Source organism: Lichenostomus cassidix, chromosome 2, assembly GCF_008360975.1.
Source record: "Lichenostomus cassidix isolate B80296 chromosome 2, HeHo_3.0, whole genome shotgun sequence".
Taxonomy (NCBI): domain Eukaryota; kingdom Metazoa; phylum Chordata; class Aves; order Passeriformes; family Meliphagidae; genus Lichenostomus; species Lichenostomus cassidix.
The window spans coordinates 19,150,864-19,168,072 of NC_139482.1; the positions used below are offsets into that span (position 1 = coordinate 19,150,864).

Sequence of the window (17,209 nt, forward strand, 5' to 3'; positions counted from 1 at the left end):
TTATGCAGACAAGCAATGGGAAATGGAGGGATCTGGAGGGGACAGCTAAGTATGTGCAGAGCATCCTTGTTGTCTTTCACTCCTATCATGGAAATTTTTATATTTAGGACTACAGGAATGATATACTTGTGACCTATCTACGTTTAAAAGAAAAGCTTTATTCTAGTGAAAATTAACCTGCAGATGCTTGCTCACGGAACAAAGCAATTTCTCTGTCTTGAATTCTTAAGCTGCGCAGGATAGAAGCCTGCATGGATTTTCCAGGGAGGTGCATGTTCTACAGGGGGAAGAGTTTGAAGAAAGTAATAAGTAATCATTCTGCTTGCAAAGAGTTCAAATGCTACAGGGGCCACACCTTCTGTGGACACAATTTTTTTTGCAGAGCCAATTAAGGTACCTGGAATCCTCTGCCGAGTTTGTCAAGCTCTGACTTTGAAAGTAAAGGATTTCTTAGCTGGCCTACTTGTATTTTGAACTAGCAGTGACAAGGTATTCCAAAGCTTTCCATAAACATAAATTATCAGGTTCTCTTACTGTGCTCAGATGTTCTTGTCTTCACCCCCAACCTTTGTTAAGGGATCTTCAGGGAAGGTAACAGTTTCTTTATTGTGAAAGTTAACCAACTGACCCCTCCTTAAATTCATTTCTTTCCTGTTCTGTAAAAGTACTCCCTTGATTTGTTTGGTTTTTGGATTGTTTTCTTTTTTTTAATGAGACCTCAAGAAGTTGGTGGTAAAAAGTGTAAAACAAGATATTTTTCAACATATATAAAAGTGAATAAATCTGGCTTTCAAAGTAGATCTTATGTAAGTGCTGAAATTCAGAAGAATACAAGCAAGATCCCCTGCCAGTAGCTGGAAGAACTCTGGCCAATTTAGAAAACTAACCCATGGAAGACCTCTTAGTTGGCAGCTACACTAAGTGTCATTAAAATCTCAAAATTTACCCTTTGAAAATAATTAATTTTACCTCTCTACTACAAGAATTCCCTATACAGAGACACTCCTGTGCCAGTCCAATAATCCTAATTAATTTCAGAGGGAAATTCACAACATTTTAATGGATACAAAACTTTCAACATAAGCAAGTGACCTATATTTGCATAGTTGTCTTTGTTAATAGCTTAATATTTCAGATATCTTTTAAACTGTAGTTGGCAAAGAATGGGCATTCATAGAAGAATCTTCACACTATTTCCCCCTTCAAGGCATTCAAAAGGACACAGTGAACTGAATATATTTATTGGGGAAAGATTAGGTGGCTTAAGAAAAGTTGGAGACCTATCAGAAAATTAGGCCCATCTTAAATTTGTCAGTATTATCAAGTCATGTATCATGCTGTGATAGACAGATTTCATAGTGCTAATTTTCTATTGTTATTATATCTGAAAGTGGATCAAAAATTATTCAGAGGAATTTTCTTGTACAGCGAGTTCAAACTCTTATTTAATAAATTGCTGGATATCTGTCAATTTTTAAAGTGTTCATTCGTTAATGCATCTTCTACAAATTGTTTGAGAATACCTGATTAAACACTTAAATGGACTTATAAAATACCCTTTGGTCATTATTTTTCTTTAGGACTGAAAACTAAATCTGATTAGAAAACAAAAAACTCCCTTTCACTAAAAACTTCTGATTTCCTTCCAAAACTCAGAAACAATGAGAAAAAGAAACAAACCAAAAACATTAACTGGAGAGGGAAATTTTAGTTTCCTTAGAGTTATAAGTATCCCAATAATTAGCACACCATACTGAATTTCAAAATTCAGAAAGCAGCAGCCTCCACATGCATTTCCATTTTTCCTGATTTTATATGTCCATAAAAACTGTACAGTATCTGTCTAGCAAATCAGAGACCCACAGACATATTGCACCCATTATGCATTGAAAGTATTATTCTTCAGCTCTTTAACACCATCTGCCCATGATCTGCCAGGTGAGTGACCTGCTATTAGAACAGATGGGTTTCTCTATACAGAAAAAAACAAAATAGTGGTCAAGAAAACCCAGTGGGGCACTAGATGACATTCAAAGAAGCACTCCTTGACTAAGGGGAAGGACTGTGGGATATTGGACATACCAGGAAAATGTGGACCAACAAAGTTAATGGTTTGAACCAGACAAGGCAGTGGCTTCAGTTTGCATTTTCCACATCCTCAGCATCCTTTATCAGGGTAGTGGGGCTGGGGGAGATCACTGGGGGAGATCTAGATTCCTTCCCCCAAAGCACAGATAACCAGCTAACAGAAGTTTTGCCAAAGCTAATGAACTTGCAGGTTTGTTTTTTTTTAGATTAGCTAGGATATCCTAGCTAAAAAACATTTCATCAAAAGATTTCTGAGGAAAAAAATAGCTCATAGGGAGTTAAATTCTACCTTTTTAACTCCTAAAAAACATTAGGTATCATTTTTGAGATAATATTTGTGGTTTTGTCATTTTTTTCCTTGTGCTGTCATCAGAATATAGCACTGATACTTTAATGCGACATATATTTCACACAAGGTGGTTGTAAACTGTGATACTTTGACCTTTCCATCATGCAAATTTAACTTTTCTGTTGACTCCTATTAATTCTTGTTTATAGTGTCAAAACAAGATGATATGAAAGTTCTGGTAAAAGTTTAAGAAGATTTAAGAAGAAAACTTGTTATATTTTCTAGCAACAAAAGCTGTAAAACAAATATATAGCATTCAAAAGTCATTTTTACAATATTCCAAAGGAAACAGGCAAAGACATGAGGACAGTTTAATCTCTATGTGTTCATGTAGAGGCCAATGTAACTTCAATATTAAGTGCAAAATGGGGAAGCTGTGTATATATTGTGCCTTTTACTTGAAATTTTCCTGTAAGGTGGGAAACTGCTGAAAGAATAAGAATCAGCCTTCTCCAATTAAAGAAAGAAAAAAAAAAAAAAGCAAACCTTAACATTTCCCTCAATGCTGCATCTGCCTGGAGAAATCACAAAAAATCCTACAAAAATTCAGAAGTGAAAGACACCTTAATGCTCAAGCACTCATTCAAGAAGAAATTTATCCCCTCCTTTATGGTCTGGGTAACACTGGGTAACAGCTCCTCAATGCACTGCCCGCTATGCTCATTAGTTCAGTCAGAAGGCCACAGGTGATACAGGAAGGAGAGTGTTCTCTTGTGATGGACACTACCAAGGTTTGACTTAAAGTGTATAGTGACTGTGAATCTGAAAGAAATGGGGCAGGGCACGTACCTCGAGGAAGCATGGGAAGATTAATGATGAGAAACAAGGAGAATGAGCAAAAAAAATACCTTTTTTCTTTCATATACATGTTAGATATTCATTGGCTGCACCAGAAATACTTTTGACTGCTTATCCTTCTGTAGATAATATAGGATGACCTATTATAGATCATAACATATGAACAAAACCTTCACAGACCTTTCATTGCAGAGTTTGACACATATTCATAGGCTTCAAAAAGTTCCTTCCCTGAATAAAGGTTATTGCAGCTGTGAGGATATTGTTTCAGAAAAACAATCTGTATTCAAAATTAAAATGTTATAAAATGTGTAATTTCCAATATTTTTATAGGACAATAAGAAATCCAACAATTTAATTAATTCTACACATCAGAGAAAGATATTCTCAGCTGAACATGTCCAACCACTTAAATATTAATAGGTCTTAAATAGTCAGTAACTAAAATCTGTATCTAACAACTAGAAGAAAAAAAAAGAAAGGAAGGCTTTCCTTGAATTAAATTGAAGCATTTCTGTATAGATTTAAAAAAAAAAGAGAGAGAGAGAGAATTGAGAGCAAACTGTTGTTAGGAATGGATTTGCACAGCCATATGTGTTAAATTAATTTCAAATTGGTTATTCCAAAAAAGAGTAAGTTCTCCTATTACGATTTGAAACATTTTTTTTCCCTAGTAAGCTCCCACATCCATTAACATTTAATATTAACTCATATTAAACTCAGAAACAAAAAAGTAGTATGACTGTCATGCCATCATAAAGCAGACATAAATTTTTTGGAAGACTGCTTTCTGAAAGGATGCCATAGATCTATTTCCAATCACAGAAGCCAACTTCCACTTGTGTTTACAGCTGTCTGTAAAATGCTGGGTGCCAACAGACCTAGTCCTTTGCACAGTGCTAGAGAAAAAAACTTTCTATCTTGAGCATCTAAACTCTGGCACATGAATATAGGATTGAGTTCAATGGTTAATTCAAACTGAATGGAATCAAAGGTGCTTAATACACCAAAACACAAGTCATACTGAGACCTGTAATTTGACATTAGAAAGTTGCTCAGAAGAAAATCACTAGAAATGTGAGAAGGAATTCTTGTACTAAATAAAACTGTGGTATATTTATTATTGGATCCTCAGAGTCAAAATTCAAAAGGAAAATTTCTATCTGTGACCATGCTCCACGTGTATCACATAAAACTTTGATGCCTTATTTTATATAATAAATATGAATTCCAGAAAGAAAATTAGTTGGCAAAGTTTTACCCATACAAAATAATTAAAGTCTTCAAAGTTTAATTTATTTTCATTAAGAGATTCATCTCATGCTCTGGCATCCTAACATAAGAGGTAAAAAAGACTTTGGGTACATTCTCTTTCTTTGTACAAAAACAGGTTTGATTAAATTATGATTACCTGCAATGAAATAATTTGACATAATTCTGCAAATAATTTCTGGCCATTAGCTTATTCTTGAAAGTAAATGGTATTATTTAAATTTGACACACGAGGAAAAGAACCAACAACCAGCAAACAAACAAAAAAAGCCAAGGAAACAAGAAAAACCACACACACAATACTTCATAATTTTTTCCTCTGTTTTGAAGTTCTTAGACTCAAATTTGATACATTTCTTGACTGTTGAAAAAACTGATGGGCTTACATCTATTATTTAAAATCTTTAATTTTGCCTATTTTTTCCTGTCCTGAATTCTGACAATGATTGTCTGAAAAGCAGACACAAAAGCAAGGCAGATATATTAAAAATATGTTTATCAGGGGACCTACTTAAACAGCAGTAATTGTCACATCTGGTTAGAATTTTATCTTCACATCCATTTTTGTCTTGATTCATTAGATTTGATGCATGAATTATCATATTAATTAAGTCAATATAAAGTTTTCCACTAACAGTTGTACCCAAACATTAATAATGTCAAAGAATTTGCTACATCACTAACCAGATTCTTTAAAAAGGAAATAAACCAATAGACTTATCTGTTTGCTGGTGTCAATTCCATCCACTTGTTTAAGCCTACACAAACTGATACTTTTATTGTTACAGCTTTTAGAAAAAACCTAACAGCAATAGATAATTCCATTTCCTAAGTACAGGAACATGTCACAGGAGCTCTATGTTCATCTATGAATAGTGATCTTTCCAGTGCACAATGCTAATGTCACCTAGTCCTTTGCACAGCACATGACAGGATTTTCCCATCCCCAGCCAGGGACTGTCAGGCACCCATGGCAGATTCCCATAATGGCTTCTATTCCTCCAGCTTGGGTTTCTGTATACACATACAAGCTGTTCTCTCCACTTCCAAAGTAATTACTTTAACTTCATTAATGTAATTACAGCTTCAAAGTCTCACACCTCCACCTCACAACTCACCAGCCTACATGTGGCTAGCCCAAATACCTATTCTGGGGAAGCAGATGGTTTGACTCCAAGTATTCACAGGTCTTTTTGCTGAGAGAACTCATTGTAAGCTGCACTGCCAACTCCTCTTGCATTAGGATGAATCCAAACATTTCTATACATCGTCCTGCATATTTCATTTTAATTTGCAAACATACGAGATTAGAGTAACATAGTTTGTCTCATCTAACTCCACGGAAATTTGGGGAAAATGGATGAGAAAATAAAACTAAATGTTGTAGGGTTTTAATTCAACAAAACTGCTGCTCTGCATCTCCTGTGGTAATTTGGAAGCATCTATTTTCTGTACTTCTCTATAGGCCAATAAACAAAGGGAAGGGGAAAACCACAGAACCAAACTGCATCTCATGTGAAACATTACTAGAGCAAAACATTTCAGAGTTGCTTGAAAACTGCAATCTCTATGGATCATTTACTTTCTGTTTTCATCCATCCTTTTCAATACACTGTGAGTTTCACTAAACCCTGAAAATATGTTGAAAACCAGTAATACAATTCCATGTATCACTGTGCCAATGCAAAGCTGCAGTGGAAAGGTTGTGAGAGAATTCACTCAGAACACATATAGGGCTGGTATCAGCTAACATATAACAATTAAATAGCAGTTGATGAAAGGTTTGACAGCTAATTTATTGCAAACAGTTGCTCTTTTTTATGGAATACACTTCCTTTTCATATATAATGTTGAGACCTAGAAACACCTAGGTAGCATTGTAATTCTCTGCTATTGTTGAATGATTTTTGTGGGTTTAGTATTGTTGGTTTGGGATTTTTTGTAAAAATACAGTAATTTTAATGAAGTACACTGTGAAACTAACATATTGAGCTCATTCTTTAATAATGATAGAAATTCAGGCTGAGTGAATGCAATATGATGTCATTTCAAACTAGAAGAAATATAGTAAAGACTTTGTGGGAATTGTCTTAATCTAAAGACCATCTTTGCACTCCATGGGCTATTGTCACAGAAAGTAAACACACATGTCACTAGAACCAGGCAAAAATATTACTGTTCAAAATATTTACACTGTACAGAAATTTTCTTATTAATGAAGTTGTATAACGTTGAAAATTGTCTGTACTCAACACATTTGCTAGTTACCTGTAGGGATTTTTTTCAATAAATCTTACTGTTACTTTTAACTGGAATAAATTGGATTAATGCATTTTTAAAAAACACATTTCTTACTTTAAAAAAAAATCAAAAAACTCCACACATTTGAAACTAAATGTTTGTGCAGAAAAGCTAATTTTTGCTCTTTGAGATAAATCAAAGGAATATCTGTGGGGGAGCTAGTAGCTACCTTAAGCAATCTACCTAGAATTTAGTATTAATTTGCAAGTCTCTACTGAGAGAATAGAAATATTTTACATTTTAATATGAAGTTATATAATTTAAAAGAAAAATGGTAAAATAAAAATAAAAGGTGAATAAAATATCAACTAAACCCAGCTCTAACTAGTTGGTAGTTAGTTGGTAGTTAACTAGCTCTAATTACAGTAGTTTTGAACTGCATTAGTTAAATGTAAAATGAGTGCAGAATTCACATGACCTAATGTGTTAACTTGTACTGCTCACCCTTGGGCAAAACTGACAGGATAATAGCAATAGCTAACAATAGCAGCCAACAATAACAATAACAAAATTGGTTGCTGTAGCAAACAATAACTAACAATATCTAGCAAGGCAGAAAAGTGCATATAAATTGTCTGCATGAACAAAGACTATTTGAGAAGATATTCACCTAAAACTGATCAAGATGATGACCACCCTGAACTAAATTGAACAGTGCCAAAACAATTACAAAGCCAACTTTCAACGGAGAAGTCAGCTTGGGAAGAAGTGTGAAAGTAGGATGAAAAGTTGCACTAGCAGGGATTGATAATGCAATGCAAAGAGCAGTGGCAAAATCGTGGTTTTGACATGCCAGAGGTGATCTTGGTGGTGCCACAACCACAGCAGAGACCAGACAAAGCACCAACCCCTCTGTATGCTGCCAACAACCTGCAGCCAGCTGCTGGGCTGGCAATTTGGGGTGCTGCAGGGATGGCTGATTTCTCATGGGGAAGTACTGGAATTTTTGGGAATTACTTATAGAAAGCTGTTTAGAAATATGTATCTGCTTATTAATGGGTTTTTTTTTATTGGTTTTTTTTTTTCATCTGTAGAATGCATATCTACTTCACTGGTTGTCAGTTAATTACATGCCATTAATAAATCAGTAAACTGCTTCAAAATTATCAACAGAGCAGCTTTTCCCCCTGACAATCTATATATCATTAAAATCACACATTCTAAAAGAGACTCAAGTACCTGAAAAAATGTACTCACATGGTATGATCAGTCAGTGGGGAGTGTTGTTCTTGCTCAGGGTAGAGATTTGTCCCTCTTCCAAGTTGCCACTTGAATATGTTTGTGATATGTTTGGAATTATTTCCTGACATCTGTTCCAAGGCTGGTTGATGCCATCCACACAGGTCTTTTTCTTCAAAGTCACAGACTTCCATAACTGTAGAGATTAACAGTGATTATTTCATGTTTATTTAAAAATTGAAAATCATTAACTCATATTACAATACAATAAGCAACATGGGAGGAAAAAAGGATTCCACTTATAGTATCCATGAGTACTTACACATTACTAACATGCAGTTTTTTTCCTTATATATAAAACATGAAGTTTATATGTTTTCCTCCATTAGACAGATTCTAATTTTGGGAATATAACAATTCATTTGCACCTCAGCATCTACCTTCATATGCATTCTGACCAGCTTTCAGGTCATTCTAATAATCTGTCATATAATATACATGGAAAATAATGTAAAATTCATCAGCTGAGAATCTTGGAGCTGCTGCGTGATCGTGTCTCCAGTCCTGTAGACTGATGATATTAGCAAATCTTTGTACATTGTGCACAAAGCCCATGACCAAAATTCTTAAAAAAAAAAAAAAAATCAGACCACTATTTCAAGCAGTTCTCACAAAACTTGAAAGGTACATAAAAATGCATCTACTTGGTGTTTGTATCAAATACTGAATTGTTGTCTTACTAAATAAATATGCAGCTCCCTTTCAATGAATTTTTGCTTCCTGAGCAACTGGACAAGAAAAGTGAGCTCACTACTGACCATCCTTAGGGTAAAGAAACCAATTTATTTTCCATTTCTGCTGTGAATGTTTATTCTACAGCACATGATCCAAGTTGAGTCTAGTCACTCTCCAGAACTTTGGAGCAGATTATTACATTTAAGTGACTGCTGTGAGAATTGTTCAAGGAAAATGAGAATTTATTTTAACCCATAAAACTTATATGGTGCATCAAGAAATCATAGTGTGTTGGAAGAATGCGCCTGATGCTTCCTTCCTTGAGGGGTAAAAACGATAGACTAAAGAGAGAGTGAGTTTTGATTTATATCTTTTCTATCCCCAGTAAGGAAGTCAAATGCAGTCAGTGTGATCTCATGAGTTGCCCATATAAAGATTTGTGATGTTTCCTGAGAATGATGAGTTGCATTAAATACTTATTCCCCTTTTTAACATGCTTTGTAAACATTATATTTAGAGTAGCTCTGAGAAAGATAACACCTTCCTGTGACCATATTTCTGTTTCTGTCTGGACATACTTAAGTCCTACTCCAGCATTATCATTTAAGTGATAAATTCCCACCTTAGTGATGGAAGACTTCAAACAGAGCAAATATGTAAAGGTGTATTTTCCACAGTATTTATCTTGCTTAGAAGGAAAAAATGTTTTGTAAGATAATGTAAATTTCTGAGGCAAGAAATATTCAGAGGGCTCTGCATTTAATTTTCAGGGCAAGATCTCAATGGCAGGTGTTTTTTCACACCATAGGAAACTACCCAGTGATACTTAATCATCAGATTCATTTCTTCTAGTTATTCCCACACAAGAATGATACTTTTCCTCAGCCCTGAGAGAGGTGATTGACTTCCCTACACAATGTGTAATGAATTCAGAGTTTTCGTTTTCAACGACAAGAGTTTTTCTTGCAAAAGCTGACCAGGTCACTAGATGTCTGCCCCCCATTAACTGAATTTTGGTAAAGTAGTTCTTTCGAGTACTGTTCTTTGAGGCAAAAGGAAGTAATTAACAGCTTCTTCTAAAATGCTACAGTGTGAACTGCAGCAACTCACAAGCAATCAACAAAGTCCCAGCTTTTCAGGCTGGAACCCATTTCTCTGTGGAGGAGGCTGAATTTCACAATAATTGCTGCTACTGAAACAATTTTGTATTAAAAAAAACCCAACAACCAAACCAGCAAACAAATCCCATACTCATTGAACTAGGTAAGAAGTGGATCCAATTCTCACAGATGTCCACCCCAAACATGAAACTCTAAAGTTATTCTCTCTGCCAGTCTGGACTAGTGAATATTTCAAGAAAGTATGCTCTCTTAAAATTGTCGTGTGTAGTTACCAATAATTAGGGAACTGAGGACTCCTTCCTCTGCCACATTTCAGCAGTAACTTGAATTGAAATGTTGAGTCTGAACCAGAAGGCAGAAAGTGTATTACTTCACACAAATTAAGAGCAAAATGTTAATATTTTTCTGGGAAAAAACACATTAAAATAACACCTAGATGCTAATACCAAATTGCAAAGATTAGATAGAGCTGCTAAAACAATGAGTTTAAGACCCACAGACTAATAAGAGAGCAAAGAACATGATTTGGTCCACTCACCACAAGCTGATTCATCCGACTTATCAGAGCAGTCAGGTCTAAAGTCACACTTCTGGGTCATCTGGATGCAGTGGCCAGAGGCTCTACAGACAAACTCCTTCTCTGTGCAGTTGTTGGTGGGGAGTGTGGCAGGAACTGAAGTTCCTGAAGTAGTTGTAGAAATAGTGGGCAAGTATCCTTTGAAAAATGAGCAAAATGTTGAGTACCTGGACCAAGGAATTCCAGCTTCATAATGTTTTTTCCCCTTGCCACTCCCACCCTTTTCCAGGGTATAGCTTAACTGGAAGCATGCCTGGACAGTTGAGTTGAGTGACTAAAATGCTGCTCAGCAGGAGCTGCATTGGAGCTTCCCTCAGTGGAAAGCCCTAGTTTTGTCACACCATCTAGGCAGTCTTTGACACTTGAATTAATTTATTTACACCTCTTGCCTGTCTTTCAAATTTGGAGTAACCCAGAGAGTCATTTCAAAAAACTAATGCTGACACTCACAAAGCAGTCACAGAAACTTATTTTCCCTGTGAACCAAGGCCAACAGATTATTTTGATCATAATGGGGTTTTTAATATGTTGATTACTACAAGTGACTGTGGAAATTACTAAGTAACCTTCTTACCTTGTAAATTTATCACTGAAAAAAATTATTTTCTCATTAGAGAAATTATTCTGAGGTCACCACCTTGATTCACCCCCTCCTTTATGTTTCATTCAAACTCATTACCTCTTCTTTCAAATCAATTGTCTTTTTTTCCCCTCCTATTCTTTGCTATGCACCTTTCTTCAAGCTTGCTCTCTTTTCTTGAAAACCTTTGCTATTATTGTCCATAAAAGGAATTTTCATTATAAAACTCCGTTTAAAAATTTAATCATTTGTGAAATTATTAGCTGTAGTGCACAATGCACCTGAGCAATACACCTGAGTTAATGAAAAAGTACATGTGAAGACTTTTTATATTAAATGTGTCTGGGATAGCAAGGAATTTTTTCCCCCTGAAGGCTGGAGCACTAATATTGATAATAAATTACCCATTTCTATTTTACAGGGTGGAAAGCAAGTCTACAATATTAAATAAATTATACTCCAATCAAATGAATGATATTCCCATAATGTTCTAAGACTCAAATAAAGGACATAGGGGAAAGAAGGTTTTGAAAGAAAAAGTATATGAATTGATAAATTTATCTGCAACTCATAATAACAGCAAAGACCTCACTGGTCAGAAATTTTTAAATATAAATGTCACATTCAAGCCTCTGCCCCTAATCCACTGAAATGGGAGAAGAAATTTTAAAACACCATAGCCTTTGCAACACCTGAAAAGAAAGGAGGATCTGATACTTCCTCTATTTTGAAACAATTAATTTTCTGTACTTTATTAAATACTGTTTTGCCCAGAGCAAGCATCACTGAAAACCTTTGGTTAGGATATCCAAATGATGTATTGAAGCAGTACCACCTTCAGTATTCAAAAGATTCAACATCTTTTTAATATATAAGATTTAATATTTAATATGAGGGACTTTACCACTAAGCTGTCAGGCCCATCTCTCTGTGGCAGTATTTTGGTTGCTTGAAGTGAAGCAAGAGCAATTGGGCAGTGCTTGATTCTTGTGGGCAGAGACATGGGAATCCTGCTTTTCCAGCCTGATCCAACTCATGTTAAATATGGTGGAATATGCCAGAGCTGTCCCCACAGCTCTGCAGTCTATCCCCACAGTGTCTTTGTTTTTTTGCTTGTTGGGTATTTTTATGGCATGGAGGAGACAAAATAAAGGCAGGACCCTGGACTCACAAAAATTGCTCTCAACATTTAAAACATACACAGAACACAAAACCTGATTCCTGTCCACCATTACACTGGAGTATTTTCATTTTATCTTTCCTCACACAGTGAGCTTTATTTTTCTTCGTTACAAACTTTGAAACTCTGACCCTCTATACTTTCCCAACTTCTTGTTTATTTTAAAAATTTTGTGTCATAACTAATTTGAAAATATTTGGGGATTTTCTGATTAGTCCTTCTGAGATTTTCTTCCCTGAATATAAGGCACAGTATATTAACTGAGTATTTACAAAAAGCGTTTATATAAAAAAAGTTGTAATAGCTGCTTTATACTATATAAATACGGTAAAACATTAGATAATTATCTGCAAAAGAAATACCATACACATTTGATGTTCGTAGTAGAACTAATTACACCTGCAAGAAATTTTTGGAGTAGCAGAACAAAATGTATCCTCACTAGGGTTTTTTAGAGAAAATGGGCAACTAATATTCAGACATTGTTTTAAATTGTTTGCTGTTCTACATCCCTGTCATGACTTTACAGCAACTGCCACACCATAGAAAACTCTGCAATGCCTGCTGCAACTAGCAGTAGTCCGCTTAAAATCCCTTCTGTGATGAACTCAAGGTCTTGAGTCTGCTGTCTTGAAGAATATGTATTTTGGGATATAATATTTTACAATTCTGTAGACATTGTACTACCCTTGGTAACAATGACTTTTGACAACAGGTTGCTCGATCACCTGAACTGTTTGTGTGCTGTCATGTGAGAGCAGCTGGTGCAGTAAGAACACTCAGAATTATTGGAGAAGGTGGAAAGCTGTATCAAACTGAATTGGCTGAATGAAAGTTCAGTTCATTTGCACACAGATAAGTTTCTTTTTACTTCTAGGAATCAAGATCTCAAAGAGTATGGAAGCTGCACCCTTCTCACTAAGGATCTCTTTTGGACCTTACATGCACAGCAGAAACTGTGTTGTGCTGATGCCTGGATATTAGGGTCTGAGAAGCAGAGGAACAAGTCTGGATTTCCTTGTCAGGTGTAAGTCACAGTTTAACCTGGGTTTTACTTTTCTAGTAGCAATATTTACAAATGACAGCAAAGAATCAGCTCACAGCTTGGAGATGTGCACTTCAGCTCTTACCACTGTAAAGAGTACAGCCTAGAAAAGACACGTCATCAAGTCCAATGTCTCCAGTAAATCCATCTCCTATGGTACCTTCCACCAAAATCTAGGAAAACAAGAATTACAAAAGCATTTTTCAGTATATAGCAGACTTCCACTTCTCATTAAATACTTCATATGAATTGATAGAGGAGTCATTTGCCATGTTTCACACTTAAAATTAGATTAAATTTATTCTATGGGATATATTCTATTTAATGACAATTTATGAAAGAGACTGATTATTATCAGCTGTCACTGGTGGTCACATTAATCACAGTGAACCATAACAGAATGGTTGGCTTCACAATGGTGTAAATTCACTGAAACATCTTTGTGATATAAAAGGATGGCAAGACATTATCATAAGTGGCATATTATGATTACCTCCTTTGGTACTTATTGCAATAACATTAATCATGACTAAATATAGTAACATTCATTTGAATAAATTATAGACTCTTACACCAATCCCAGTATGATGAAAACAATTAGGCAGGTTGGAAATGAGCTATGGAATTTTTTAAAGAAAAATATTCTACTATTTCATTAGAGTTTTCAATGCTGTATTTGCTCACTTTCTCATTATTCTCTACTGCCAAGAAATGGAGAAGTTAGTGTTTGTGAAATACTCTATGGAAGACCAAATAAACCTCTTCTCTTCCATCTGTTGATGATAAATATCCAAGCAGGTGATTAGTGAAAGATTTGGTAAGAATATTCTTAGTTACACTAGTTAATAAATCTCTATTCATAAAAATACACTTTGAAAAAAGATAAATATCTTTTTTTTCTGGTCCAATGCAGTTCAAACATTGTTATTTCTTTACCATTTTTTAAAGACTTATTTTACATATCACACATACACAATCAGCTTCTGAAATGTTGCATAAAATTTCTAATTTTATATATTTACCTATTTATTTATTTATTTGTTCAGTTTATTCCTCCCTTTAGTACAAAATTCCTATGCAGGAAAGCAACATAAATAGTGGCAAAATATGACAATGCTGCTTCAGAGTACTGCTAGTTCTATTATTTTTGTTGTACTTTATTTATATGCAATTTTATTTGTAAAGAAAGGTTATATTCAAAAAGAACTATTTGTCATTTGAGATGTACACAGAGCTTTAAACATTGCCCTTGAAATTTATTACCTTGTAACATGAGGGAAAATACTTAAAAGACGCAAGGAATGGCCTTAACCTTGTGAAAATAAAAGAATAATATAATTCTGACTCTATTAACACTGACAAATTTGTTTCTGCTATTCTGAAGTTGAATGTGAATTGTAGATTTTTAACTGATGCTGACATCATCAGAGTAAATAAAAATTATTACACTTCATTTATATACTCTGTCCATTAGACAAAATAAATGAGTATGCTAAAAGAAGACAGGTATATAACTCCTGCTATGGATATGCTCCAGATGGGTCATTTTATCATAAAATATATTTAATGTGAATGACAACAGTAAATGACAGCATTGCTTTTTATTGCTCTCACATCAGTATGGGATTCTTATTTTTCTCTCAGTACTCAGAAATATTCTTTACATTATTGCCCCAGTATTTTGGTTTTTTTGGATTAAAATGGGCATAATGCTATTGGTACCAATAGCAATAAACTAGTTAGAAACAGGAAATAGGGCAAACCAAGACATCTTTTATTTTGAAATGCTATGCAAGGCAATTTATCATTCCAAAATGACAAATCTCCTGCCAGTATAATCTTGACTGGCAAACACGCTGCAGTTTAAATATAATTTTGAATCTGTTTTCAAAGTATGAATGATTATCTACTTGTAATTAATTCCTTATTAATTAGATTCAGACAAAGAGGCAGTGGGTTTGTTTAATTACAGTGTTATTACTAATACTAACCCAAATACCATCACAATTGCATTAACTTTCCATGGGATTGGATTGTGCACTGCTGGATGCTCAAGGAATTTCTCTCCCCATACCTGCCTGTGCCCATATCCCCAGCCCTGACAGTCCTGGGGGCTGAGGACATCCTTCAGTAACGTCTTCCACCAATGTTTCTCTCAAGAAAGTTGAGCTCCTGCACCTTAAGCAGGAATGTGTTTATAAAGGGATTAAAAATATCCCAAATTACAAGTGACAGGACACAGGTCTCTAGGGGTAATTGAATTCAGAACACCTCTGTATTGTTATGATGATGACTATGATTATGATTGTGTAGTTTAAAAGCTCCCCACCCAATTTTGTTTTTTAATTGATTTAAGCACTTGGGGAGTCTGATACTTTGACATATAGCATAAGCTCACTAGCAGCAGAGAAAATGTAATAGTAGTGTAGGTATACACCTAAAACTGAAAATAAGACCAATTTATGAGCTAGTGCCCTGATACAGATCATAGTCTCTCTGCAGCTGTGGTCAAACTTTGACCACTTAAATTAATTTGCCAGCAGTAATTCTGCTAACTTCATAAGCTATTATTAAACAACCTCCAGGGAATTCATCTGCCATGAAACTCATTTCACATCACATTTGTTATTTGAACGAGGATAAATAGTTCCCAAATTCACATTTTCAGAAGTCTAAGATCCACTCCCAAAGAAATGTATAAAAGCAGCAAAAGGTATTCGACATAAAGAAAAGAGGGGGATAAAACCCAATTCCATGAAAGCAAACTGTATTAGAATGACACTCTGTATACATAAAAGGAATGATCCCTTAAGACTTTGAACAAAATATGCTTTTGGAGAGTGAAGTAATGCTAAGACAAGTGTTAATAGAGAAATTACAATGGGTAATATTGTTTGGTAAAAATGCTCAATTTTTACAGTAATGCTCATTTCTGTCACTAGCCAATTCCCACTGAAGGTTACCAAAATGAAATCTAAATTTCCATACAAGGATAGTTTAAGATAGAATGGAATTAATTTCAAAAACTGTGGCATATTCAAAATTCTGATGGTTTCTGAATGTCTACGAAATAGTGATATTAGTTCTAATGTATTTAACTTGTAATTTAGACAAATAGTATCTCAGGTTTGTCACAGGATGTGTCAACACTGTTATATAGTGATTTTATTTGTAGTTGGAACATGCTAATTTTGATTAGGTTTGCTACTATGATTTTTGGCAAGAAATCATGTGATTTGGTTTGAACAGACAGAGAACAAACACACAAATAATTGACAAAACACTTTGTCATAAAAAACTTTTGTTATAACTTACTGAAAGCAAATTTATACACATTTCACTACATATCTCTGAAGTAAATGGCATCTATTTCTTAATGCTCAGTATAAATAAAGAAAATTGTATAATAATGTTAAATGACTTTTCATCAAAAAAGCAACAAATTCCTTATGAGATGATGGAACTTTTGGAATTACAGAGAAAAGACAAGCCACAAAAAGAAGCTTCAAAGCTCCTTTTCATTAACATATTTTCATCCAATGATCATGTCACAAGTCATGTCATAAGTCTTCACTGTAGAATTATTTTTTCAAGAAGACATTAATATATTCCTATAATAATTTCTCAAGAAGTACATCAAAAAGGGAACTATTTTCCAAGAAAAAGCAGTTCTTTTAGAAAAAAAGTTATTTAAAAAAATAGCTGAGAAATTTAGATTTAATTTTGACTTTTTGAGTAGTTATTAATTCAAGTCAAATAATATATTGACTGCTTTGAAAGGTGAGTCCACACAGACTAATTTATTCCTCCTTGGTTTTGTTTCTCTGTTTCCTCCACTGCCACGAAAGAAGCAGACACTGTGGACTCCAGACTATTCCCCCAATCTCTCATCTAGATGTCAGGTAGTTGCATCCTGTCTCTGTGGCACTGAACTGTATCCCTGTACCTTCTACAATGTAGTTTCTCTTCAGAAAACAATAATAA

The 17,209-nt window shown here is 34.6% G+C and overlaps 1 protein-coding gene across 1 annotated transcript in view; it reads right to left on the reverse strand.

Annotated features, from left to right (window-relative positions):
- The window catches only part of MALRD1 (MAM and LDL receptor class A domain containing 1), a 229,886-nt gene that overhangs the window by 141,443 nt on the left and 71,234 nt on the right, over nucleotides 1-17,209 (reverse strand). The window contains exons 19-21 of the mRNA XM_085050566.1: nucleotides 13,311-13,398; nucleotides 10,382-10,558; nucleotides 8,006-8,183 (exon numbers count right to left, since the gene is read on the reverse strand). Of these exons, the coding sequence (XP_084906692.1) occupies nucleotides 8,006-8,183; nucleotides 10,382-10,558; nucleotides 13,311-13,398 (443 nt within the window). The remainder of the gene's footprint in view (nucleotides 1-8,005; nucleotides 8,184-10,381; nucleotides 10,559-13,310; nucleotides 13,399-17,209) is intronic.